Source organism: Rhincodon typus, chromosome 28 (assembly GCF_021869965.1).
Source record: "Rhincodon typus isolate 14 chromosome 28, sRhiTyp1.1, whole genome shotgun sequence".
Taxonomy (NCBI): domain Eukaryota; kingdom Metazoa; phylum Chordata; class Chondrichthyes; order Orectolobiformes; family Rhincodontidae; genus Rhincodon; species Rhincodon typus.
Genome location: NC_063359.1, coordinates 23,670,038 through 23,695,561, shown reverse-complemented (window position 1 = coordinate 23,695,561; position 25,524 = coordinate 23,670,038). Strand labels below are relative to the sequence as shown.

Here is a 25,524-nt window from a genome sequence, read left to right as displayed (position 1 = left end):
ACGAGTGTCATAAGATAAGTACAAATAGTGTGAGTGGAGTGTCGGCATGCTGAATAACAAGTCTTTACAGGTGATCAAAAGCGTCAAACAGTGTAAGTAAAGTGTCAGTGACGCTTTTGATCACCTGTAAAGACTTGTTATTCAGCGTGCCGACACTCCACTCACACTATTTGTACTTATCTTATGACACTCGTAATTATGTGGAATTATATTGCCATTATCTCTCTGCCTATAATTCTGTGCCTGTGTGCTTCCCTCCACTTGATGAAGGTGCAGTGCTCTGAAAGCTTGTGATTTCAAATAAATCTGTTGGACTACAACCTGGTGTCATGTGACTTCTGACTGAGTAATAACTAAACTAATTGAAGGCAATTATCCAAATTTGAGACACAAATAACAAATATGTGACATCCAAATTGTACTCTTACACTTCTCAATCTGTGTTCAACTCCTTGATTAGACAGGTGATTACTTTTTAATCATTTATAATGATATACTACTTTAGATTCATTTTAATTTGAAATTGCTTGCAACCAATTGACTTCTTGATCTTGAATTTTCAATAATATAAACTCAGAATTTGCAACGCTAATATACATTGTCACTCATAAACATTGAAATTTGGACAATTTACTTCTTGTCGTGTACAAGCAATGTTTGCTTTGAAACAATTTTGATTCTCCCAATAAGTTATCTTCATCTTTATAGAGATAAATTTAGTGTAAGTAAAGCTGTTGCTTGGATTTGTGCTTTGCTAAACTAAATGAAAACTATATATATGTGTGTTCTTTGGTATATTGAATTTCAAACAGTGACTAACATGATAGTGAATTTATGTTACATCACCTCTTCTAGGTTATTCATCTGTGTTGTTACTTTTTGTATATAAGAGTGAACCTTCATCATATCGATACTATACAAGGTTCCTTCAAGGAGATCAACCAGTGACTGCAACTAGATCAAGACCAGAAAAAAAAATGGTTAGACAATGTGAAAATTAACTTCTGCAATGTTTCAGAACATGCAGAATTTAAAATCCATAGTGATCTTGTGAGGGTTTCAACTAAAATTTATTTTATCATCATTTTCTCTTTTTCTCGGAAAGCAGTATTTTGTACGGGAATGTGGACAACATGGAAAATCAGTTGTCCTATTCCGTGATTTAAATGTCTAGCATCCAGTCAGCCACTTTGACAGCTCATCTGAAAGGGTAAGCATGTAAAGTAAATGTGAGGTTGCAGTGCCGGGGATAGGGTGCCAAACAGGGTGCAAGCGTGCCAGGTAAGTAGGGTGCCAGGATTCCAGGGAAGATGTAATAGGGAAGGGGGAGAGGTCACTTTAATCGTTACTTTGGAGTTAAACTATGTTTCTAATTGTCTAATATTTCCTGAATAACTATTGAATTCATTGCAGCAGAACTTCCAAGTTCTCTGATTTAAAATGGATACTCTCAGAAAGTTCCAGGCATAGCAGAATTGCCCAATGGAATCTTCAGTTTCCCAGCAATTTTCTCGGAGTCTGCATGCTGAGGATTCCAGATCCTGATGTACAATTGCCATAAGGCTGCCAGTGGAATATCCAGATCTGGGCATTAGTGAACCAGAAGGGTTTTTACAACATCTGATGATGGTTGCCACGGTCACCATTACTGAGAGCAGCTGGATATTGCAGATTTATTAGTTGAATTAAAATTTCACTAGGTAGCCTGCTGGGATTTAAACCCATGTCCTCAAAGCATTAGCTTGGGTCTCTAGATTACTAGTCCAGTGACATTAACACTATGTCAGATGGCAGTATAATTTGGATAAATGTGAGGTTATTCACATTGGAAGCAAAAACAAGAAGTCAGATTACTACCTGAATGACTGCAAATTGGGAGAGAGGATTGTGCAGTGGGACCTGGGTGTCTTTGTGCACCAGTCACTGAAGGTAAGCATGCAGGTGCAGCAGGTGGAAAAGAAGGCAAACGGTATGTTGGCCTTCATTGCGAGAGGTTTCGAGTACAGGAGCAGGGATGTGTTGTTGCAGTTATAAGGGCCTTAGTGAGACCACACCTGGAATATTGTGTGCAGTTTTGGTCTCCTTTTCTGAGGAAGGATGCTCTTGCTCTCAAGGGAGTGCAGCGAAGGATTACCAGGCTGATTCCAGGGATGGTGAGTCTGACATATGAGGAGAGATTGACTAGGTTGGGATTGTTTTCGCTGGAGTTCAGATGAATGAGGGGGGAATCTCAAAGAGACATATAAAATTCTAACAGGACTAGACAGGGTAGATTCAGGGAGGATGTTCCTGATGGTGGGTGTGTCCAGAACCAGGGGTAGACCATTGAGGAAAGAGATGAGGAGACATTTCTTCACCAAAAGAGTGGTGAGCTGTGGAATTCATTACCACAGGAATTAGTTGATGCCAAAACATTGAATGTATTCAAGAGGCAGCCAGATATAGCACTTGGGGTGAATGGTATCAAAGATTGTGGGGAGAAAGCAGGATTAGGCTATTGAGTTGGACAAACAGCCATGATCGTAATGAAGGGCAGAGTAGGCTTGAAGTGCCAAATGGCTTCCTCCTGCTCCTATACTCTATGTTTCTATGTCACCATCTCCCTTTGCAGAGATACAGGTTAACAAGACTGAGTACCTTTCAGTGTGTTGCCAAACTGCTTATTCTTTAAACTCTATGACTTGATGGCAGGCTGTTCTATCATTGAGGTTTTCTTAGTCCAGTCAAACTTCCCAGCATAACTAGGTAATGATCAAAGATGGAAACTAGATCTTATTTACCCTCCCCAAACTAGGCAGCTAATTAAGGCTGCTCCCTGATGGTACTGAGTAGCTCAATAGAGGTGACTCAAGACCTTCATTTAAACAAATATATCTCCCCTGCTGTTACTCATGTCACATCAGATTTTATTCTGCATTTATTTCTTTATACATTGAAGCACATAATGCATGATGTGTTATTCTAACGTTAAAGTAGAACTGACACTTTGGCTGAAATTTTACTCACTTCAGGCATTTGGAATGGATGAGTCAGAAAGTCACGAAATAACAGAAAGCTCGATTCCACAGCATGCTGTGGAGCTACACCTGACATCACCAATTAGATCCCCCGATTGACTTACTCAGCTTCCAGTTAAACAGGGTAGATGGTTGATGTACACGCGGGAATAGGTAAACCCATGGAGCAGATTGGCACTGAGAAAAATCAGTTGGGTGAGTTGCTGATCTTAAGCTTTCATTTGAAGGGTGGATGAGGGTGAGGATTCTTTCTATTTATTTATGGAATGTGGGTATCACTGGCTGAGTGAGCATTTAATGCCCATCGCTAGTTACTTGAGAGAAGGTGATGAGCTGCCTGCTTGAGTTGCTGCAGTCCATTTAGTTTAGGCACACCCACAATATCAGCAGGAAGGCAGTTGCAGGATTTTGAATGTCTTACAAAGGAGTCAACTGGAGGCCTGGTTGGACAGAAGTAGTCTCAGATGTGGTGAGGAGGCTGGGGCCTGGTTGATGGCAGGGAAAATGGTCAGGGGCCTGCAAAGTGGGAACAGGAGCCTTGGGTGAGAGTTCTGAATTTTGGTAAGGAAGTGCAGGGGCTTGGAAGAAGCATCAGTTTGGAGGGAAGTCTGGAGAAGATAAGAGGTGGGGTGATTGCAGGCTGGGTTGAAGGACTTATGGGAAAAAATAAGGAAAAGTGTCTAATTGCAGGGTTTTTTTAGGTAAACATGCTGGATACAGGAGGTAGACGTAAAGACATTCTCTTCTTGAATCTGCCAAGTCCTCACTGGATGTATTTGTTGGATTTCCTGTGGCTCAGGAAACCTGGCTGACTCAAGTTAATTGTTGAAATGCTGAATGACAATGTTGCTCCCAGTCTCATTGTTATATTTAGAACTACTATCTGTCCCTGTGGAGCTGGTTTGTTGGCCACCGATCTCTCAACCTCTGTTAAAGTGGAAAATGAGCAGATTTGAGTGAAGAATCTGGCTTTTAAGACCTTTATCTCCTGTCAGCCCTACCCATCGACCAAACAAGCCTAGCTAAAACTAGCCCGTTAGTTTAGATTAAAATTCTGGCCTTTAACTCCACTTAACTATTGTAAATTTGCAAAAGCCATAAATAATCATAGTTTAACTGTTGTTGCTGTATAAAAGTTGCAGTTTGCCAAGAGCTTGCGTTCAACGCCTGGCTAATTTACAAAATTCCTTATCAACAGCAAATAACTTGTAAACTTTCAATTTTTCCTCCATGGTATTTGCACTTGGTATTACATTTAGACTGTGGCACATGTTTTTGAAACATTTTACATTTATAAATTAGGTGAAACCCATCATTTCCTATTTGCTATGTATGTTACTATGTGTTTGTAGGAAAATGTCAGTGTTTCTTTCATACAATTTCTAAGACAATATAATTGCATCACCATCTTTCTTGATTGCTCTCCAAGTGCTCATACTGCTTATCTAAAATGCAGAACTGTATGAGCAAATGTTTCTCCAATTAAATATTAGGAAGCCTGAGACCATTATTTTTGATCCCCACTCTAAATTCCATTCTTTAGTGATCATCCCTCTTGCAGGCAACAGTTTATGTTTAAGCTAGTCTGTTCATAACCTTGGTATTTGACCCATGTATGAGCTACCAACCATATATTCATTGCCTAGTTCTCATCTTTTGAACATCCTGAATTAGTTGCTGGGACTGCAACTATTTACTACATATGTAAATTACTTGGAGGAAGGAAGTGAATGTACTGTAGCTAAATTTGCAGATGTTACAATAATAGTTGGAAAGGCAAGTTATGAAGGGTATAGAAACAGTTAATAGAGAGATATCAATAGTTTGAGTAAGTGGGCAAAAAATTGATAAATGGAATATAAAGTGGGAAAATATGAAGGAAGGAAAACAAAAAAACAGTATTATTAAAATGGACAAAAGCTGCAGAAAGCGGCATCCCAAAGACTTGGAAATACATGTGCACAAAACATAGAAAGCTAACACACAGGTAATCAGAAAGGCTAATGGAATGTTGACCCTTATTTCAAGGCGGTTAAAGAATAAGAGTAGGGAAGCCTTACTGCAACTGCACAAGATGCTGGTGAGATGACATCTGGAGTACTGTGAGCAGTTTTGGTCATCCTTTTTTAAGGAAAGATTTTGTTTCATTGGAGAAAGTTCAGAGAAAGTTCTCTCGCATGATCCGTGATACGAAGGGATTGTCTTATGAACAGAAGTTAAACAGGTTGGGACTCCTCTCAGTGGAGTCTAGCAGAATGACAGGTGATCTCATCAAGCCATATAGGCTTCTTAAGGGGCTTCACAGGGTAAATGCTGAGAGATGAGGCTGTGGGATGATGGTATAAAGGTTTATTAAATCATGAGGGGCATGGAAAGGCCTTTCTCCCAGAGTACACAAGTCCAAAACTAGAGGGCATAGGTCTAAGGGCAGGGGGGAAAGATTTAAAAGGGAACTGGTGGACAACTTTTTCATGCAGAGGGTGGTACGTGTATGGATCGAGCTTCCAGAGGAAGTGTTGGAGACAGGTACTATTACAACATTTAAAAGGCATCTGGATGGGTACATGAATAGGAAGGGTTGAGAGGAATATGGGCCAAATGCTGGCAAATGGGACTAGATCAGTTTAGGATATCTGGTTGGCATGGATGAGTTGGACTGAAGGGTATGTTTCCGTGCTGTATGACTCTATGACTCCATGTCTCCCCCAACATGCAAGAATCTAGGACCAGAGGGCACAGTCTCAGAATAAAGGAGTGTAAATTTAAGACTGAAAAAAGGAGGAATTTCTTCTCTCAGAGGGTTGTGAGTCTTTATAACTCCATGCCATAGACAGCTGTGGAAGCAGAGACATTGTATATATTTAAAGCTGAGATGAATAGATTTCTGATCAGTAGGGGAATCACGGTTACAGGGAAAAGACAAGAAGGTGGACGTGAGTAACATTGTATCAGCCATGACCCTATCGAGTGGTGGATCAGGTTTGAGGGGCTGAACAGCCTACTCCTGTTCTTATTTCTTGTGGTGTTCTGGTCACCTGTAACATCTTGTCTCTGAATATTGCATTCTCACAGAATGTTGGAAATGGATTTCATTAAAGCATTCATTCAACAGATTTAACAGGCACAATAATAATTAACTGTAACATAAAATAATAGGCATCACTGAAACTAGTTTTAGCAGTTTCATTGTTTTCAGGAGTTAAATTGTTACTGTATTTTTGTGTACCTTAAAGAATTCTGGAGCCTGTTTTCTGAGTTTTTCCATTCTCCACTCATTTTCACAAGGGTTGAGAGATGATGGGGGAGCTGTACAGGAACACTTACAGTCTGTCCCAGAACTGACAGTTTCAACTGTGTAGAAGTCTTCAAAACGTAAGCTCCCATTTCTGATGCGACTGCATGCATCCTTTGTCAGAGGTCTCATGATGCATTTGCAACGGCAGTCTGAGCCCTCAGAAATCATCTGAACTTGGTCATTTTCCCCAAACAACTGTTAAAATAAAAATGATTGAATTAGCAAGAACATACAGCACTACCCTCATCCATTGCCTGTGTCAATTAAATTTGTCAGACATGACCAGCCCTTGTCAAAGCTATGTTGACCGATTAGTATTAACTTTTTTTTTCTAAGAATATATTTACTTTATCCCATATTATGATCTCTATCAGTTTTCCCAGAAGGCATTTGATAAGGTGCCACACAGAAGCTTAATACACAAGGTAAGATCACATGGTGTTGAGGCTTCTATATTAGCTTGGACAGAGGATTGGCTAAGCATCAGGAGGCAGAGAGTCGGAATGAATTGGTCTTTTTCCGGTTGGCAAGGTATAACTAGTGGGGTGCCACATGATTCAGTCCTTGAGTCCCAACAATTTAAGACCTGTATTAATGACTCGGATGCAGGGATAGAAGGTACTATAGCCAAATTTGCAAATGACACTAATATAGATGGGAAAGTAAGTTGCAATGAAGAAATAAGGAATTTACAAATCTATATGGATAGATTAGGTGAATGGGCCAAAATTTGGCAGATAGAGTTCAACGTGGATAAGTATGATATTATCCATTTTGATTGGAGGAACAGAAAGTAAACTTATTATCTAAATGGAGAGAAACTTCGGAGTGCTTCGATGCAGAGACATCTGGACGTCCTTATACATGAATCACAGAGAACTAGTATCTAGGTACAGCAGATAATAAGGAAGACAAATGGAATTTTAGTACTTATTGCTAGAGGAATGGAATATAAAAGTAGGGAAGTATGCTACACCTGTACAAGGCATTACTGAGACCTGAGATAACAAGGTGTAGAGCTGGATGAACACAGCAGGCCAAGCAGCATCAGAGGAGCAGGAAAGCTGACATTTCGGGCCTAGACCCTTCTTCAGAACCTTACAGTTTGGTCCCATTACTTGAGGAGAGATGTAGGTGCATTGGAGGCAGTTCAGAGGACATTCACTAGATTGATTCTAGACATGAGGGATTTGTCTTATGAAGACAGACTGAATAATTTAGGTCTATCTGGACCTAAAGAGTCTCTCTAGAGTTTAGAAGAGAGAGAGATCTAACTGAAGTATAAAAGATGCTAAAGGGGATTGCCAAAGTAGACATAGAAAGAATGTTTCCTCTTATGGAGCGAGAATGAGCCGTGATAGTTTTAGGATAAGGGGTAGCAGATTTATATCAGAGATGAGGAGGAATTACATTTCTTAAAGAGTCATTAATCTGTGGAATTCACTACCCCAGAGCGCAGTGGATGCCAAGACACTGACTAAACTTAAGGAGGAAAGAGACAGATTTTAAATTAGTAATGGATTGAAGAGTTAAGGGGGAGCAGGCAGGAAAGTGGAATTGAGGCTGAGATGAGATCAGCCATGATCGTGTTGATTGGCGGAATAGGATCAAGGGGCTTAATTGTCAATTCCCACTCCTAGTATTTATGTTCTTATGTATAATGATAATTACCAGTGCAGCCCAATGTGCAACTTTGAAATGCAGAAGCATCCTGTAAGTGGTTTGGAAATGTGCCATGAGGGCTCTTAGAGGCTAGCATATGTTCAATGTCAATGTCTGTGAATGTGAATACAGCTGGGGCCCATGGAGTGAGCTGAGAGATGTTTATGCCTAGGTTCCAATATGGAGATCCTTTTGAGAAAGCAGAGAGCTGAAGTCACAAGACACTTGCTCTGACTCCCACGTTGACAATTCTCAACATCCAACTTGTTTAATGTGTTTGGCAAAATTGGAAGCTGAATACCAAATGGGCAAGTCATAGTGTTAATAAGGTGTTTAACAAGCTATAGTGTGTCTTCATTGGCAATTCACTAGTTCCTCATGAGAAATTTACCATGCCACTTGGCAGATGTGTAAAAATACAGCAAATTGCTCCTGACATTGAAGTTTCACCAGACTTTGGGTGCAATTCTGCCATAAATCTTGCCGCAGCCCACATTGGTTAGGCCCCTACAAGATTCGGCTTCATGGCTAGATATCAGCAATAGCTCTGTGGTCAAGAACAAGCCTCAGAAACATGTCCAACAGAGCTGGCAACTCTACCTTCCAACACATAAGCCCTCCTGAAACCCCATCCTGTCTACTGAGCCCCTAACTAATCTGTGCAATTAGTTGGCCTGTGTTTATGTGATGTAATGCCAACCATTACCAGTGTATGGTTGGGGCAGTTCACTGGCATCATCCTCTTTTCTTAACAAATTTGTTGCTATCATCCTCCTTCCTTGGCAGGCTGTCAGGGCTAACTTGTTTTTCAGTGGTAGAGAAAAGCCATTAGTGAGCCTCAAGAAGAAGGGTATCTTGTCTTAAACAAGTTGTAGACTATTGCATGATAGCAATCAGGTACAAATTACACCTATAAGTTAATTTAAATTGTTGCTGAGACTATAATGCAACCTAGGATTTTGATCTTCACTCTACTGGATGTTCTGCCTTTTCCCTATCCAAATCCTCATAATATGCCCTTTTTTTATTCACACATGGGCATTGCTGACTGGATCATCATTTATTGCCTATCCCTCACTGCCCTTAAGAAAACTGAGCTGCCTTTTTGAACCACTGCAGTCCATGTGCTGTAGGTAGACACACAATTGCATTAGGGCTGGAATTCCAGGTTTTTCACTTAGTTAACAATGAAGGAATGGCATATATTTCCAGGTCCGGATGATGAGTGGCTTGGTGGGGAATCAGAAGGTGGTAATGATGTTCCCTTGTATTTGCTGCCCAATCCTTCTAGATTGTAATGGTTGTGGTTTTGGAAGGTGCTGTCTGAGAATCTTTAGTGAATTTCTGCAGTACATCTTATATATACTGCTGTGTCTGAGCATCGGTGGTAGAGTGAGTGAATGTTTGTGGATTGGGTGGATCCTAATGCAGTTTCCAATATTAACTATTTCAGAACCATTACCCGATACTAACAGTTTCCCCTCAAGCTTTTATTTGTCATAGTTAACATTGATGCATTAACGAATACAGTTACATTTACCATTATCCAACCTCTGATTACTCCAGATCACTGACTGGACAGATTCACATACTCTGGAGAGCTCAATTCTTTCAGGATACTCTCCTTTGAAAAGATTGATAGGTCATCGGATTCAAGATTGTTTACCTTGATTCTGCTCTTATCCCTGGATTGTCTGGAATGGCTTTCTACTGTTTCAAGCTGAAACTAAAGCTCCCTCAACACTGTCCCCATCAAACACTCCATGGATAGGTACAGCACAGGGTTAAATACAGAATAAAGCTCCCTTCACACTATCCCCATGTGATACTCCCAGAACAGGTACAACATGGGTTTAGATGCAGACTTAAGCTCTCTCTACCTTTTTTAAAGTCAAAGTACAGCTACCTCTACTGTGTTAAGCTGAAAGTAAAGCTCCTTGTGCGCTGTCCCCATCAAACACTTCCAGGACAGGTATAACATGCGATTAGATACAGAGTATAGCTCTCTCAACTCTTTTAAAGCGAAGGTAAAGCTCGCTTGACTCTTTTAAATCCCTGTCATGTCCAGGGATGTATAGGCTAGGTGGGTTAGCTATGATAACTGTGGAGTTATGGGAAGGGAGTGGGTCTGGGTGCGATGCTCTTCAGAGGGTTGGTATGGCTTCGATGGGCCAAATGGCCTGCTTCCACACTTTAGGGATTCTATGATTCTATAAGTAAACAGAAAGTAAAGCTCTCTCTCCTCTTTTAAACACAACATAAATGTTCCTCCGCATTGTCTCCATTAAACACTCCCAGGACAGGGACAGCTCAGGGTTAGATGCAGAGTAAAGCTCCCACTCGCTTTTAAAATTGAAAGTAAGCTGAAAGTAAAACTTGCTTGACACTGTTCCTGTCAAATACTCATGGGACTGTGACAGTATGGAGTTAAGTAGAGAATAAAGATCCCTCTGCACTGTCTTCATTAAACGCTCCCAGTACAGGTAAAGCATGATGTTACATACAGAGTAAAGCTCTCTCTACTTTTTTAAACTGAAGGTAAACTCACCCAAAACTACCCCCCATCAAATACTCCCAGAACAGGGATGGAATAGTTTTCTACACTGGAGGATATCTTACCTCTTGGATTTGATTTGATTTGATTTATTATTGCTACATGTACCGAGATAGAGTGAAAAGAATTGTTTTGCGTGCTATACAGGCAAATCACACCTTACATTAGTACATCAGGGTGATAGAACAGAATGCAGAAATATAGTGTTACAGCTACAGAGAAGGTGCATAGAAAGATTAACTTTAATATGTTGAATTTTAATATAGATGTCCTGGGTTGAGGATATTGTTCCTGCTCAACCAAATAGTTGGTCAATTACCACATCTGGAAAACTGTTAATCTCCTAACTGCTTTCACTGGTAATTTTATCCTGCTGAATCAAGTAGTTGCCCCATAACATCACCTAGGCGACGTTTAATCTCATGATTTCTTTCATGGAAGATGGCTGCACTGTTGAAAAGGTATTTTCCTTTTTGCAGGATCCTGCATTTCTGGACAAGGCATTTTTTTTTTATATCAGTATCCTGGATTGCTGTATCAGGTAGTTTCTTCTTGACCATGTCCTTAATCTGTGGATGTCTGTCATCCCACCCCAGTGTTCACCTCCATCAAGTTGTATGCAGCCCATCTTCCATCTGGTTAAGTAAATATTTATTTCCAATCTGCTGATACATTTGTGTTGTTATATGTAATATCTTAACTTCAAATTGTAGATTAGGTTAAAAGTCTTCATTTATCCCCCATGATTGTCTAACTGGTGAATCAAACATGTTACATCCTCAGAGATGTTATTTAAGGATTGCTGCTGACTTAACTTTACCACTAATTCTTCCTTGGAAACAAATAATTCAAACATTTCACTTGAACTTGAGTCATCACATCATCAAATCTGAATCTGCTATTGCAATTTCCATACCAAACTGTGTTGATGCTTAAACAATTTCAGTTAAAGATTGACCAGTGAGCTCAAGTGGGTTACATTGCTCATTCATTTTCTCCTCATTTTCATGTTCTCACAAATAATCCTGATTTCTGTCATGTGAATTTTCTTCAGGGATTATAGGAGTGGAAAACATTTCTATTAGTTCTGTATAGTCACAAATTTCCATCTTGTTGACAGTATGAAATAATTTCCTTATTGGTGAACAAATTGTATTCTTTTTAGGCATCTAAGAAGGCCATTTGAATATTTTGCCAATGGTCCCCTAATCCTAAAACAGCTATTCTTTGACTGGCTTATTTTTGACTTGGTGTAATACAGTCTCTCTTGACCTAGTCACTGTCCATTGAAACGAGGTGAACTTCTTCTGCTACTTCAAAAATGTTGAGGTCAAGACGTGCATATGCTCATGAGTTAAGTTTCTTATTTATGAATTACGTATACATTCTCTACTATTATGCACCATTTGTGTTGCATGTTACTTTTATCTTGAGAGCTGTCCCATCTGGATCATGTAGTTTCATTTCTGTAGACTGTAAGTTCTGCTTCTTTGACCATAGTAAGCTATTTGAACATAACAGTACTTGTCCCTGTTTAATGCTTAAAATTAATGAGCTGTTCATTGACAGGAACACGTTCTGACAAACTTGAGTTGTTTGGATCACCAATTTCTCATAAAAATGCATTGGGCACCTTATTAATGACGGTGGTCCTATCACATTAAATTCTTTGTGTGAGTAACCATTTGAGGTTTTAATGTTCTGTGACTGTGCTCTGCTTCTACACATCTTCTGAATTGACCTACAGCTTTACAGATATCGCATTCTTTTTTAATACCTGGGCTCTGCTTGTCCCTGTGATGCTTCCTTATTCCACAGAACTAACACTGAATGTTATCATCTGCTGTTTGGCCTATTCTTTCTGATGGATCATCACGAGTCTCTTTGGGGTTTTTAAACCTTATAAACTGAACAGGTTCTGTTTGCTCTTCTATGATACATATGTCCTTCTCACAGGAGATTTCTCTGTGATACTTCATGCTTTCAGCTTCTAGCATAATCTGAACAGATTGCCCCAAAGTTAAAGTTTCTTTGGACTAGAGTAAATCTGACAAAGATGCATCAGTAATCCCAAAATTTTTTGGTTAAGAATTTTGATTTAGAGTTCCATATTCACAGTTTCCACTAATCTGTGGAGATCATTTATGACGTTACCTATAGATCCCCTTGGATGCTGAGCCCTTCTGTTAATTCATGTTCAAGAATTGTATCTGTTCTCAGATTAAAATAATTGTCAAAAGCCCTCTGTTATAAATCGTATTGAATACAATTATATATTTACTTGTTCAGCTTGTGATCTATTGTGTCGTTTGTGAGCTTTCTATATTTTAAGAATTGTTTTGTCCAAGATGTCCAATCCTGTGTTCCATTTGGCCCATCTGTGAAATTAAATCCACCAGACAGTATTATTTCTCATGCTACTTTGTTCTGTAATTTTTTGTTTGTATTACTTTTAAGCTTTTATTCTCAGTATCTCAAAGCTGTTTTTTTAAAAAAAATGTTTTCATTATAGCAATGCTGTTTTATTTTCATTCTCTTAAAGGCTTTTAAACTTACAATATAGCAATGCTATTTTCCACTTCTTGAGGCTTCAAATTCTGCATTACAGCATCTCATTACCATTTATTGAGAATTTTCCATTTTATTCTTCGGTCAAAATGATAGTTTATCACCTTTTGTGGTCAAAATGGTGATTTCCAATCGTTGCAGACAAAATGAAATTTGTCTAGGATTTTTACACAAGCAAAATTTCTATTTATGTACAGGTATTTTAAATCTTTCTTGAATTGTGACAGAAATATTAAATTCCACCTCATTTTTGATGCTATATTTAATTGCGTCACTTTCAAATCATTTTCAAAGCAAATCCAGAGCTCCTGCTGTTACATTGGCTTGGATACTTAGGAAACAATGAAAGCAGGAAGGCCTGTTAAATTTGTAAGTAAATGTGTTATAGTAAATAAGAACACAGCCCTATAAGGCTAAGGCCCTGACCTATGAATTCATCATAAATTCTGCTATTGTTGGTAGTAAGCCTTACTGCAAAAGGAGTGCACGTAAACAATAAAAATAGTTTAAAAAGTGAAGGGTATTTAAGAGGTTGCTGATCTTAAGGTTTCCATGAACTTCTTAAGATTGAAAAGTTAGCGGGGTTTCTTGTTGATCAACCATCTGGGTTTGATTGGTAATTTAGAAGAGGTAGCTACAGAGAGAGTGGATGTATTTATTTTCAGAATTCCCTAAATTCTAAAATAGTCAATGGGTTGTAAGGTACCAAACATGATCTGATTTTTCAGGAAATAGGGGGAAAGAAAACATAAGAAATAGGAGCAGGAATAGGCCATTCAGCCCTTCAAGCCAGCTCTGGCATTCACTGAGATCATAGCTGATCTTCGACTTCAAAATCATTTTCCTCACTATTCTTACATCTGAAAACAGTGAAACCAGGCAATTAATTCAGCATCAAGAAATTCTTATCACCTGTTCAATTTATACTTGCATAATAAGTTCACATATTGGGAGACGCAAAGTTGCCTGTGGAATATTCAACTGGGAAAGTCAATGGAACTAGACCTGCGACTACACAAATGAACCCTATTTCAATAAGTTGCTTGGCAGAGTAGAGAGAGAATAAAATATGGATCCATTGTAACAGAATCTGGAAGACCTGCACTGTTTCATTAACTCCATGTTTCTCTCAACCTCGCAGTCAGTGACTGGCAAAAAAGCAACCTTCACCAAGAGCTCCTGAATTCTACAAATTTTACTATAGCTGAAGAAACATGACAATAGCTAACAGTTGTGAACCCATGTTTCACTCTCACAATTCAAGGGCTCCAAGAACTTTTAAATGAATCTGCTTTTATCTTCCTGTTTGTATGAAACACCAGTCCACCCAGCCACACTCTTTTAAACCTGTTAGCTGTGTTTATGTATGTTTGATGTTATGTTGCATTAATTTCTCTTGGAGTTAGTAGGCAATAAAATTCTCTTTCTTTCACTCCAGAAAATCTTGGTAATTTGCTGCTTCATTTTCTAGTGAACTATGTTTTATCTGATGTGTGGTAGCTGTGTGCTAAATAAAAATTATTGTTGCCAAAGAAGAGTTTTTTTAAAATTTAGATCATAGAATCCCTACAGTGTGGAAACAGGCCCTTTGGCCCAACAAGTCCACACCAACCCTCAGAGCACCCATCCCCTATAACCCACCTAATCTACACATCCCTCAAAACTATGGGCAATTTTCAATGGCCAATCCACTAGCCTACACATCTTTGGACTGTGGGAGGAAACCGAAGCACCCGGAGGGAACCCACACAGACACGGGGAGAATGTGCAAAATCCACATAGACAGTCGCCTGAGGGTGGAATTGAACCCAGGTCCTGCGCTGTGAGGCATCAGTGCTAACCACTGTGCCACTGTGTGGGCATTGCTGGTTAGACCATAATTTATTGTCCATCCCTAATTGCCCTGGAGAAGGTGCAAATGGGCTGTTTTCTAAACTGAAGAAACCTTGGTTGTAGGGGCATCTACAGTGCTGTTAGGAAGGAATTTCCCAGAAGTTGACCCAGTGACATTGAAATACGGTGACACAGTTGCAAGTCAGGACAGTATTTGAGTTGGAGGAATACTTGGAGGTGGTGGTGTTACCATATATCTGCTGCACTTCCTCTACATGGGAGAGGTTGTGGGTTTGGAATGTGTTTCCAATAGAGGCTTGGTGAGTTACTATTAAAAACAGGGGAGTCAAGTCACTTTCCTCACCTGGATATAACAAGTTACATGATACAATCCCACACAACTTGGTCTATTTGGGATTTATTCACGAAAAGCCTTATTTGAACCTTTGATACTCTTATGTGCTTATCCCATTTTTTAAAATGAGTAATTCTACAGTGACTCCCCAGTGGGTAGAGAAACTAATCATGTAACTATGAACGGATGTCAACATAAGTTTTCCAGAATCAAAGTAGAGAATATTTAGCAACGCTGGCTGTAGCACCAAAGTTAAATAGCTGGTAACTTATATATTGTTATACTTTTACTCTATTGCTGTTGTGTCAATTTCTAACATTTTGATGGGGTTAATGTGTCCAATTCCTAAAGGTCTTGATGGAAAGAATTTCTCTATATTTCCTCAGTCTGGTAGCAATTTCTTCGTCTTCAGTCATTATAAATTTCCAATTGTGTGTCTTTTCTAACTAAAAAGCAAATAAAGTTGTATTCGTTTTTGCATAACCTCCAGTCTTCTTACTCTTTAGAAAGCTACACTTTGGTGTCTAATCTATCAAACATATCTGAGTCAAACTTCATTAAATCACTATTAATATGAAGCAGGATAAACATTTATTAGTTGCAGCACTTGAACATAAACAATTTTATTTCACATTTTTTGCACTTATATTTGCCAGTTTGAGACAATACAATTATCTCCTGTGCCAATGAGTGCTAGTATTTGGAAACTACATTAAATGAAAACACCAGCTGGGATGTAGGTGCTCCTCACAATAGTAAGAAGAAATATGGAAGAATGAATCTATGAATGCATACCTGATAAAGTTAGTTTAATCAACCTTCTTATCTAAAATGATGAACAGCATCGAAACATCTAAGAAAAGAATAAGGATATCTAAAAGGAAGAAGGTAAATGTTTTAAACGAACAGAAATCTAGTAACACCATGGGTAGAATCCCTGCCTCTGAGCCAGAGGCTCCAATTTTGAGTGCCAATACAGGACTTGATTGGTCAAGCAAGATGCATTCATATCATGGCCAAGCATATTGTATGGGTTATATTCACAATAATTTGCTAGTGGCTCAGCTTGTTGAAAGTAAGTACAAGAAAATCAGCCAAGATTTCTTACTTCTTAATTCCTTCATCAAAATCATGTGTTGCGCTTGAAGTTAAGTACTGTAAATTATATTTTATTGCATATTTACAAGCACTAGTTGCACTTCTGAATAAAGACAAGTAAGTTTTGAACAAATGTTTTGTTGAATGATTTTCCTTTTAAACTCCACGTTAAAATAAGCAGGGCCTGAAAGGCAAGACCAGAAGCAGCTTTATTTGCTTCAATAATGAAAGAACAGTAGCATGGCTTTTGTTTGTGTCTTTCATGCTGGCATTTAAATTTGGAAAGAAATTAATTTTGAAATTAATATAATAGGTAGATGGGATAAACAACTGCTCTGTTTGATTTCAAAATTCATAGAGGACAACTGAACAAGCTGCAGCACTTTCCTAATTAAATGTCATAAATAAGGATAGGTACCTTTAAATTTTGGAGGTTATCTCGGACATTGCGCCAGGGCTTTTGATCAATTACTTTTTACTTCTTCATGTGAGGCTGTTACAACAATATTGTTACAGGAACGTCAATGCAGTCAGTTTGGACATCTGCCACATGTAAAACTCTTGTGAATTTCATATTACTTATATTTTTATTGTCAGCTAGTGAGATTTGACGGTGTTTAATTTAATTTCAGAATAAAGGTCCCTTATACACCAGTCCAATATTTCCCCATAATATCAATCTCCGAATGAAATTACAATGTGGAAATACTATGGCTTTAAGAGGTGCATTTTATCCTTTTTATCAAGAGAGGTTTGAGCCATAGGTGTCCAGCTATCTAATCAAAGCCAATAAAGGAAACTGCTTGTGAGGCCTTGGGTTTTTTTTTAAAGTTGAAGCAATAGGAGCTGCATAAATCAGTAGAGTCAGGCTTCCACAGAACCAGGGTTTCTATTTAGCTTTCAATAGTTGCAAGGGGTTTGGTCTGGTCTATAACAAAGTGGGAGCTCTTGCCAGGATCAAAATCTCTAATTTCAGGTTGGGTTGAGGATTACTGGGCTCAAAGACAGTGAATGGTGAATGTTAGTGTTTTTTCAGGTGTTGTATTTGGTTGGTTTAAACAGGGTGTGCCTTGGGTAATAATGGCTCTTTCATTCACTAAGAGTTTTCTGAGGGTGGAAGAAGTCACCTTGCGTGTTTAGGGAAGGTAAGCAAGGTAAAACTTTCCGAACTGGCGAGCAAGCTGAAGTTGGAGTTGCCTGTGTCTGTGATGAAAGGGGAAATAATTACAGCAAGAAGTTTGCATTTACAATTGCCATGAATGCAATCAAAATAATTGGAAATGGCTAAAATTCAATTGCAAATGAAGCAGCTTGAATTAGAGGCAATTTGAAGAGGAAAAAATAAGAATCACCCTAGCAGAACAAAAAGAAAGAGTGGCAAAAGCAAAAGAGAGAGATAATTGCAGTGGAACAAAGAGTCATACAGCATGGAAGAATTAAAACAGCTTGAATATGAAAAGGAAAGAAAACAGTTTGAGTTATGATTAAAAGCAGAACAACAGAGAAAGAGAGAGATTTTGAACTTCAGAAGTTGGAAATGAAAGAGGAAAGTTGACTTAAAATGACTTAGAAAGTAGGATGGGGACTATGATGAAGAGCAAACCCATTACAGCTAAAAGCCTGGTGGGAATCTGTTTAAATATATCCAAGCATTGCTAAAGTTTGATGAGAAGGACATGGAAGACGTTTTCATTTCATTTAAGGAAGTGGCCAAACAAATGAAATGGCCAGTGACCATTTGGGTATTGTTGACACAAACAAAATTGGTAGTTACAACTAGTGAAGTATTTGCATCACTTTTAGAGGAGATATCCAGGGAGTATGATGAGGTTAAAAAAAAAGCGATTTTACATGTCATATGAACTAGTGGCAGAAGCCTACAAACAACATTATAGGCCTTAGGTTTTTCTTAAAGGTTGGAACAATAGAAGCAACATAAGTGGGTGGAGTCAGGCTGCCACAGAGCTGGGGCTTTAGTTTAGCTTTCAGTAGTTGCAGGTGAATTTAGTGGTGAATTGTGCAGCACTTTTTGCTCTGGATTTTCACACTGTAAACTTAACTGAAATTTAATTAAATTGAAATTAATTGAAATTAATAAACACATTGAACTCAACCCCATATACATTCCACTACGGAGGAAACCCGGAAGTGAGGCAATCCATCGCAACAGACCCCAGAGTTTAAAAACCAGGCAGGAAAACACACCGACGCTTCATCAGAGGCTGCACTGAGGATGTTACCAAGCATGGTAACGAAACGTCTCCAGAACAACAAACCAGCTCGGCGAGCCAACCAACCTCAACACCCACAACCCGAGTTACAGATCTACTCCAAAACCTTAATTGAAATTTAGTGGTAAACTTACATCTTAATTATTTTTCATATGGTATTTGCTATCCTGATTTGCTCCCTTCAGCTCCTTTCCCTCTTGTACTGTATATCGCCTGTATTGTTGTTAGGCAGAAATCGCAACAATGAGTCCAATCAAAATGAATAACAATACTGCTAGGGCTGAATAGGATTGGGTGCAAAATGGATACAAAGTTGTCCAGTTTTTGAAGCCAGCTAACTGCACCCAAAATCGTGCTAGAATCACATCTCGTCCTGACAGTGTGAAAAGCATGCATAACAACTGCAAGCAGCTCTTCAAGAGTCCTTTGCAGTTCCTTTAAAAACCACAAATTATGCTGTTTTAGACTCAGAAATTCTGGCAGAGCTGGATTCCACTTTTTGCCAAAATTGGTCACAGCAGGGTTACTCGACCCAAAACATTAACTGATTTCTCTCCACAGATGCTGCCAGACCTGCTGAGCTTTTCCAGCAATTACTATTTATGTAACAAGGAAGGCTTGGGAAAGTCAAATTAGACAAATGAGTAAAAGGAGGGCTGTCACAATGTCTTGCAATCAAGAGATGCCAGGGGCCAATAACAGCATTTCTGGTGATATGCTCACTTCCCTCCTTGCAAAGTTAAGCAAAGCTTCTATATATTAATAATCCTTGTTACACTCAATCCTTTGATTCCTGGACCTCAAATTTGGTGCTTCCCCTGTTGACCCAAAATTTATTCCATTAAAGACCACTCCCTTCATTTCTATTAAAGCAAAACAACAACCAGAGAATGAAATGTGAGGACAGTTTCCACTTGAAGAATCAGAATAATGCACCAAATCAGAGCTTGACAAAAGTAATTTAGCTGATATGTTTGCTATTGTAAACTTTATAACTGCAGTTAATTGCTGGAATGAGCTTGTGGAAAAGAGAGGCTGATCCCATCCTATTGGCAAGCCTCCAATAAATGAGTTAGTGAATTTATATCTCACTGGAATACTTCATTATTTTTAAATGGTGCTGATATGAACTGTGCTCTAGGTAATTTTATTTTTTAAACAAATGAGTAATCAGTACAATGACAATCTAGTTGGTTTTGCTTATGTTTTTCATGCTGGCCTACTAACTTGGAATAATTAAATGATGCAGGGAAAGAATGAATGAGCTACTAATGAGATTCCATTGAAGAGTAAAGGCTCAAAAAATGACAGAAAATTAGCAAAAAAGGAATATATTAAGGCCACGGACAGCAGATGAATGCATAGTAAGAGACATTATGAAGAGATTTGGAGAGAGGTTCAAAAACACAATTAGGAAGGCAGTGAGGAACCATGAAATTAAATTATCAACATACACTAAGTGAAATAGCAAAATTCTTTACAGTCATTTCAATTAAAAAGGTATAGTTCTGATGGAAATAGGACAATTAAAAGGACTAGACAGGATAACAGCACAGCTAATGACACACAGATGGCAGAGTCTCAATTACTCAATTAACCAATTTTCTTTGGCATTTTACCAGGAAGATAGAACAAGTAGAAAGGGTGACACAGTGGCTCAGTGGTTAGCACTGTTGCCTCACAGTGGTAGTGACCTATGTTTGATTACAACCTTGGGCAACTGTCTGTGTGGAGTTTGTATGTTCTCCCTGTGTCTGTGTGGGTTTCTGCAGGGTGATCCGGTTTCCTCCTACAGTCCAATGATGTGCACATTAGGTGGATTGGCCATGCTAAATTGCTCCAGTTTCCTCCACAGTCCAAAGATGTGCCAATTAGGTGGATTGGCCATGCTAAATTGCCCATAGTGTTCAGGGACCTGTAGGTTAGGTGCATTTGCCATGGGAAATGCAGGGTTACAGGGCAAGCGTAGGGGGAAGTGTCTGGGTGGAATGCTCTTTGGAGGGTTGGTGTAGACTCAAAGGGCCAAATGGCCTGTCTCCACACTGTAGGGATTCTAAATGCAGTGGATGATGAATAGAGCAAATAGGTGTGCTAAGAATTTTTTTTGCACTGAATCAACCAAACAAACGTAAAGAAGAAAAAGCCCCTGGCCTTTATAGATTGAATCCACAGATAGAATCTTGTGATGCCCCACTGCACAGGAAATTGTGGTGAAGAGCACTTAATTGTGTGAGAACTTCCCAAAGCTGAATTGAAACTACTGTATTAAGTTGGTGCTGGATTGCCAGTGGATCAAGCATATATTTTTAACATATTTGCATATTATGATTGTTCATTAAAAGGCAAACTTGCCAGAATGAAGAAAGGAACATTCCTGGTGGATTTGAAGAGAGGATTAAGGGTGATGGAGGAAAGATCAACTTCCTTAAGGGTGATACCTTCAGTTCCAGGGATCCAGATGGCCATTGCAGAGGGGGTGGCAGCTATTCTAGTTGCTGGAAGCTGCTCACATAGAGGGAATCATGCCCTGCCTTGCAGAGAATAAATGTCTCTCTTGGTGCTCTTTAAATATGGTACCCGGACCTTTATCCCCATGAGGTGATGATGAGGGTGTTGAATTCCTGTCTGCCCAGTAACAAGATTGGCCTTGCTCCACAACCAAGAATAAGTAATTGGCTGGTTGCCAGGAGCTTCTGCATGGCCAGCCATTCCCTTATGACCACCAGTGCTGCACTGTTCCAGTCCCCCTGGCAGCAACTTTGCCAATACCCAGAAGATTCCAGCCAAGTATTTCGAAAGAACCTAGGAAGGTGGTAGCAGAGACATTGTTATTTGTATTTATTAACTCGTTAGAAAAATAGTGCTAGAGGACCAACAGATAGTTAATATAATTCCTTTATTTAAGAAGGGAGGCGGAACATGTCCAAGGCATGATAGACCAGTCAGTTCAACATTGATCATAGGAAAAATAATGGAATCCCCTAAAGGACAGAATATAAGAACATCTAGAGTTGGCAAACAGAATAATGAATTGTCAGGATCGACCTTAAAAGGAAAAGTCTTGTTTGGAAGAAGTTATTTATTTGGCTAAGGAGGTAAGAGAGAGATAATGGTAATTCAGTAGATGTAATTGATCTGAATTTACCAAAGGCCTTCAATAACTTGCCCCATAATAAATTAATGAATAATGTCAGACAATGTGATTATGGTAAGATAGGGTGTCGGCCTTTTTTGTCTTCTCATGATCTGGATTAAAGACAAAAATTCTTTTGATGTTAATTCTGCTTCCTTACGGAGATACTGTGTTAATTCTGCCAGCCCATTCTTCTTTGTAGAATCAGAGAATGGTTAAAGTTGAGATGAAAGTAATTTGGTCTGTTGTATCTGTGCTTGCTCTCAACAGGAGCAATTCACCTGTGCTATTTGGTTAGCCCAGTTGACTGGATAGCTGGTTTACAATGCAAACTGATGCCAACAGTGTAAGTTCAATTCGTACACTAGCTGAGATTACCATAAAGAACTCTCCTTCTCATCCTGTCCCCTTGCTTGAGGCGTGGTAACCCTCAGGTTAAATCACCACTAGGTGTTTCTCTCTAATGAGAGAACAGTCCCATGGTCTGGTAGGACTGTGGCAACTTTACCTTCTCCCTGTAAATCTGCACTTTCTACCTTTTCAGAAATTAATCATTTTCCTTTTTAATGTTTTAACTGAAAGTACCTCCACCAAACTCAAATCCTTCTGGTTCCATTAAACATGCTTTTCTTCACAACACCATAGATTCTTTTGTTAATTATCTAAAATTGGAGCCCTCTGTTTCTCGATTCTTTCACGAATAGGACCTTTATCTCACTATCTATTCTATCCAGACCGCTCATTATTTTGAACATCTCTGACAAATCTCCTCTCATGCTGTTCTTCTCTAAGGAGGACAGTTCTAATTTCTTCAATCTATTTACGCAACTGAAGTTCATCACCCCAGGATCTTTTCTGCATCCTCTCTAATGCCAGTAAAATCTTGTCAAAGTATGGTGGCAAGAACTGGACTCAATGTTCCAGTTTTTTACATTCACTCACTGGACATGAGCATTGCTGGCTGACCAGCATTTATTGCCCAGCCCCTGTTTGTCCTTGAGAAGGTGGTGGTGAGTCCACATTCTGTAAGTAGACACACAATGCCGTTAGGGAGGGAATTCTAGAATTTTGATTCTGTGACAATAAAGGAATGGCGATATATTTCCAAGTCAGGATGATGAGTAGCTTGAAGATAACTCGTAGGTGGTGGTGTTCCTGAGCATCTGCTGCCATTGTCCTCCTAGAAGGAAGTGGTTATGGGTTTGGAAGGTGCTTCAAAGGATCTTCAGTGAATTTCTGCTGAGCATCTTGCAGATGGTAACAGTGCTGCTACTGAGCACCAGTGGTGGAGGGAACAGACGCTTGTGGATGTGGTACCATTCAAGTGGGCTGCTTTGTCCTGGATGGTGTCAAGCTTCTTCATTGTTGTTGGACCTGCACTCACCCAGGTAACCGGGAATATTCCATCACACTGCTGACATGTGCCTTGTAGATGATGGACAATCTCTGGGAATGAGGAGGTGAGTTACTCACCACAGTATTCCTACCCTCCTACCTGTTCTTGTTTATGTGGCAAGTCCAGTTGAGTTTCTGGTCAATAGTAAACCCAAGGATGTTGATACAGGGGCATTCAGTGATGCTAACACCATTGAATGTCAAGGGGCAATGGTTATATTGCCTCTTATTGGAGATGGTCATTGCCTGGCATTTGTGTGTTGCAAATGGTAGATGCCATTAATCCAAGCCTAGATATTGTCCAGATCTTGTTACATTTGAACATGGACTGCTTCAGTATCTGAGGAGTCCCAAATGGTGCTGAACATTGTGCAATCATTGGCAAACATCCCCACTCTGACCTTATGATGGAGGGAAGGTCATTGATGAAGTAGCTGAAGATGGTTGGATCTAGCACACTACCTTGAGAAACTCCTTAAGAGATGTCCTGGGGCTGAGATGATTGACCTTCAATAACCACAACTATCTTCCTATGTGCCAAGCAGGACTGCAGTCAGCACAGAGTCCACTCCTGCACTCCATTGATTCTAGTTTTGCATGGGCTCCTTGATGCCACACTCGGTTAAATGCAGCCTTGATGTCATAGTCTGTCACTCTCACCTCACCTCTGGAATTGTTTGAACCAAGGATGTAATGATGTCAACAACTGAGTGGCCCTGGCAGAACCCAAACTGGGTGTCACTGAGCAAGTTATTGCTGAGTGGGTACTGCTTGATGGCACTGTTGATGACACCTTCCATCACTTTATTGATGATTGAGAGGAGACTGATGGGGTGGTAACTGGCCAGGTTGGATCTGTCCTGCTTCTTGTGTACAAGACATACCTAGGTATTTTCTACATTATCAGGTAGATGCTAGTTTTGTAACTGTACTGGAACAGCTGGGCTATGGGAGTGCCCAAGTTCTGGAGCACAACTCTTCAGTACTATTGCCGGAAGGTTGTCAGAGCCCATAGCCTTTGCAGTATCCAGTGGCTCCAAATCACATGGAGGAAATCAAAATTGGTTGAAGACTGTTATCTGTGACGCTGAGGACCAAGGGAGGAGGCTGAGATAGATCATCCACTCAGCACTTCTGATTGAAGATTACTACGAATGCTTCAGCCTTATCTTTTGCAGTGATGTGTTGGGTTCTTCCATCATTGAGGATGAGGATATTTGTGGAGCCTCCTCCTCCAGTGAGTTGTGTAATTGTCCACCACCATTCACGACTGGACGTGGCAGGACTGCAGAGCTTAGATCTGATCCATTAGCTGCAGGATCGCTTAGCTCTGTCTATGGCTTGTTGCTTATACTGTTTGGTGTGTAAATAGTCCCGTTTGGTAGCTTCACTAGGTTGACACATCATTTTCAGATATGCCTAGTGCTGCTCCTAGCACGCCCTCCTGCAAGTTCCATTGAACCAGTGTTGATCCGCTGGACTGATGGTAATGGTTGAGTGGCAGATATGCCGGGATTGCAGATTAGACAGGAGTACAATTGTTCAGTTGTTGATGGCCTAGAGAACATCATGGAAGTCCAGTCTTGAATTGCTAGATCTATTCGCAGTCTGTCCCATTTAGTATGGCGATAGTGCTCCACAACCCAATAGAGGGTATTCTCAATGTGAAAGCAGGACTTCGTCTCCACAAAGATTTGCAATGGTCACTCTTACCAACACTGTCATAGACAGATGCATCTGCAGCTGGCTGATTGGTCAGAATGAGGTCAAGTGTGCTTTTCCCTCTTGTTCCTTCCCTCACCATCTGCTGCAGGCCCAGTCAACAGCTATGTCCTCTAAGAGCGAACCAGTTCAATCAGTGGTACTGCTGCCAAAGAGCTTGCCTAGGGAGCGCCCAACTGCTGGAGCACAAGTCTTCAGTACTAATGCCAGTATGTTGTCAGGGTGCATAGCCTTTTCCCTATCTTGGTGATGGACATTTAAATCACCCACATAGAGCATATTTTATGCTCTTGCCACCCTCAGTTGTTCAACATGGAGGAGTACTGATTCATCAGCTGAGACAGGACAGTATATGGTAATCAGCAGGAGTTGGGACCAAATCAGTGTTATTTTCCACACAGGTTTAATATGAACTTCCTTGCTTTTGTATTATAGGTGCCTGTTGAGAAAATCCAGAATGCTGTATATTACGTAATCAATGACCAGAAACTCAACTGGACTCACCACATAAACACAGTGGCTGCAACAGTAGGTCAGAGTCGAGGAATACTTCAACAAGTAACATATCTCCTGACTCCTCAAAGCTTATCCACCATCTACGAGGCACAAGTAAGGAGTGTGATAGAATACTCCCCACTTGCCTAGGATGGGTGCAGCGCCA

General features: G+C 39.8%; 1 protein-coding gene across 1 annotated transcript in view; it reads right to left on the bottom strand.

Moving 5' to 3' along the window:
• The window catches only part of LOC109923076 (olfactomedin-like protein 2A), a 47,727-nt gene that overhangs the window by 16,819 nt on the left and 5,384 nt on the right, over positions 1–25,524 (bottom strand). The window contains exons 2-3 of the mRNA XM_048613376.1: positions 6,244–6,507; positions 847–954 (exon numbers count right to left, since the gene is read on the bottom strand). Coding sequence (XP_048469333.1) covers positions 847–954; positions 6,244–6,507 — 372 coding nt within the window. The remainder of the gene's footprint in view (positions 1–846; positions 955–6,243; positions 6,508–25,524) is intronic.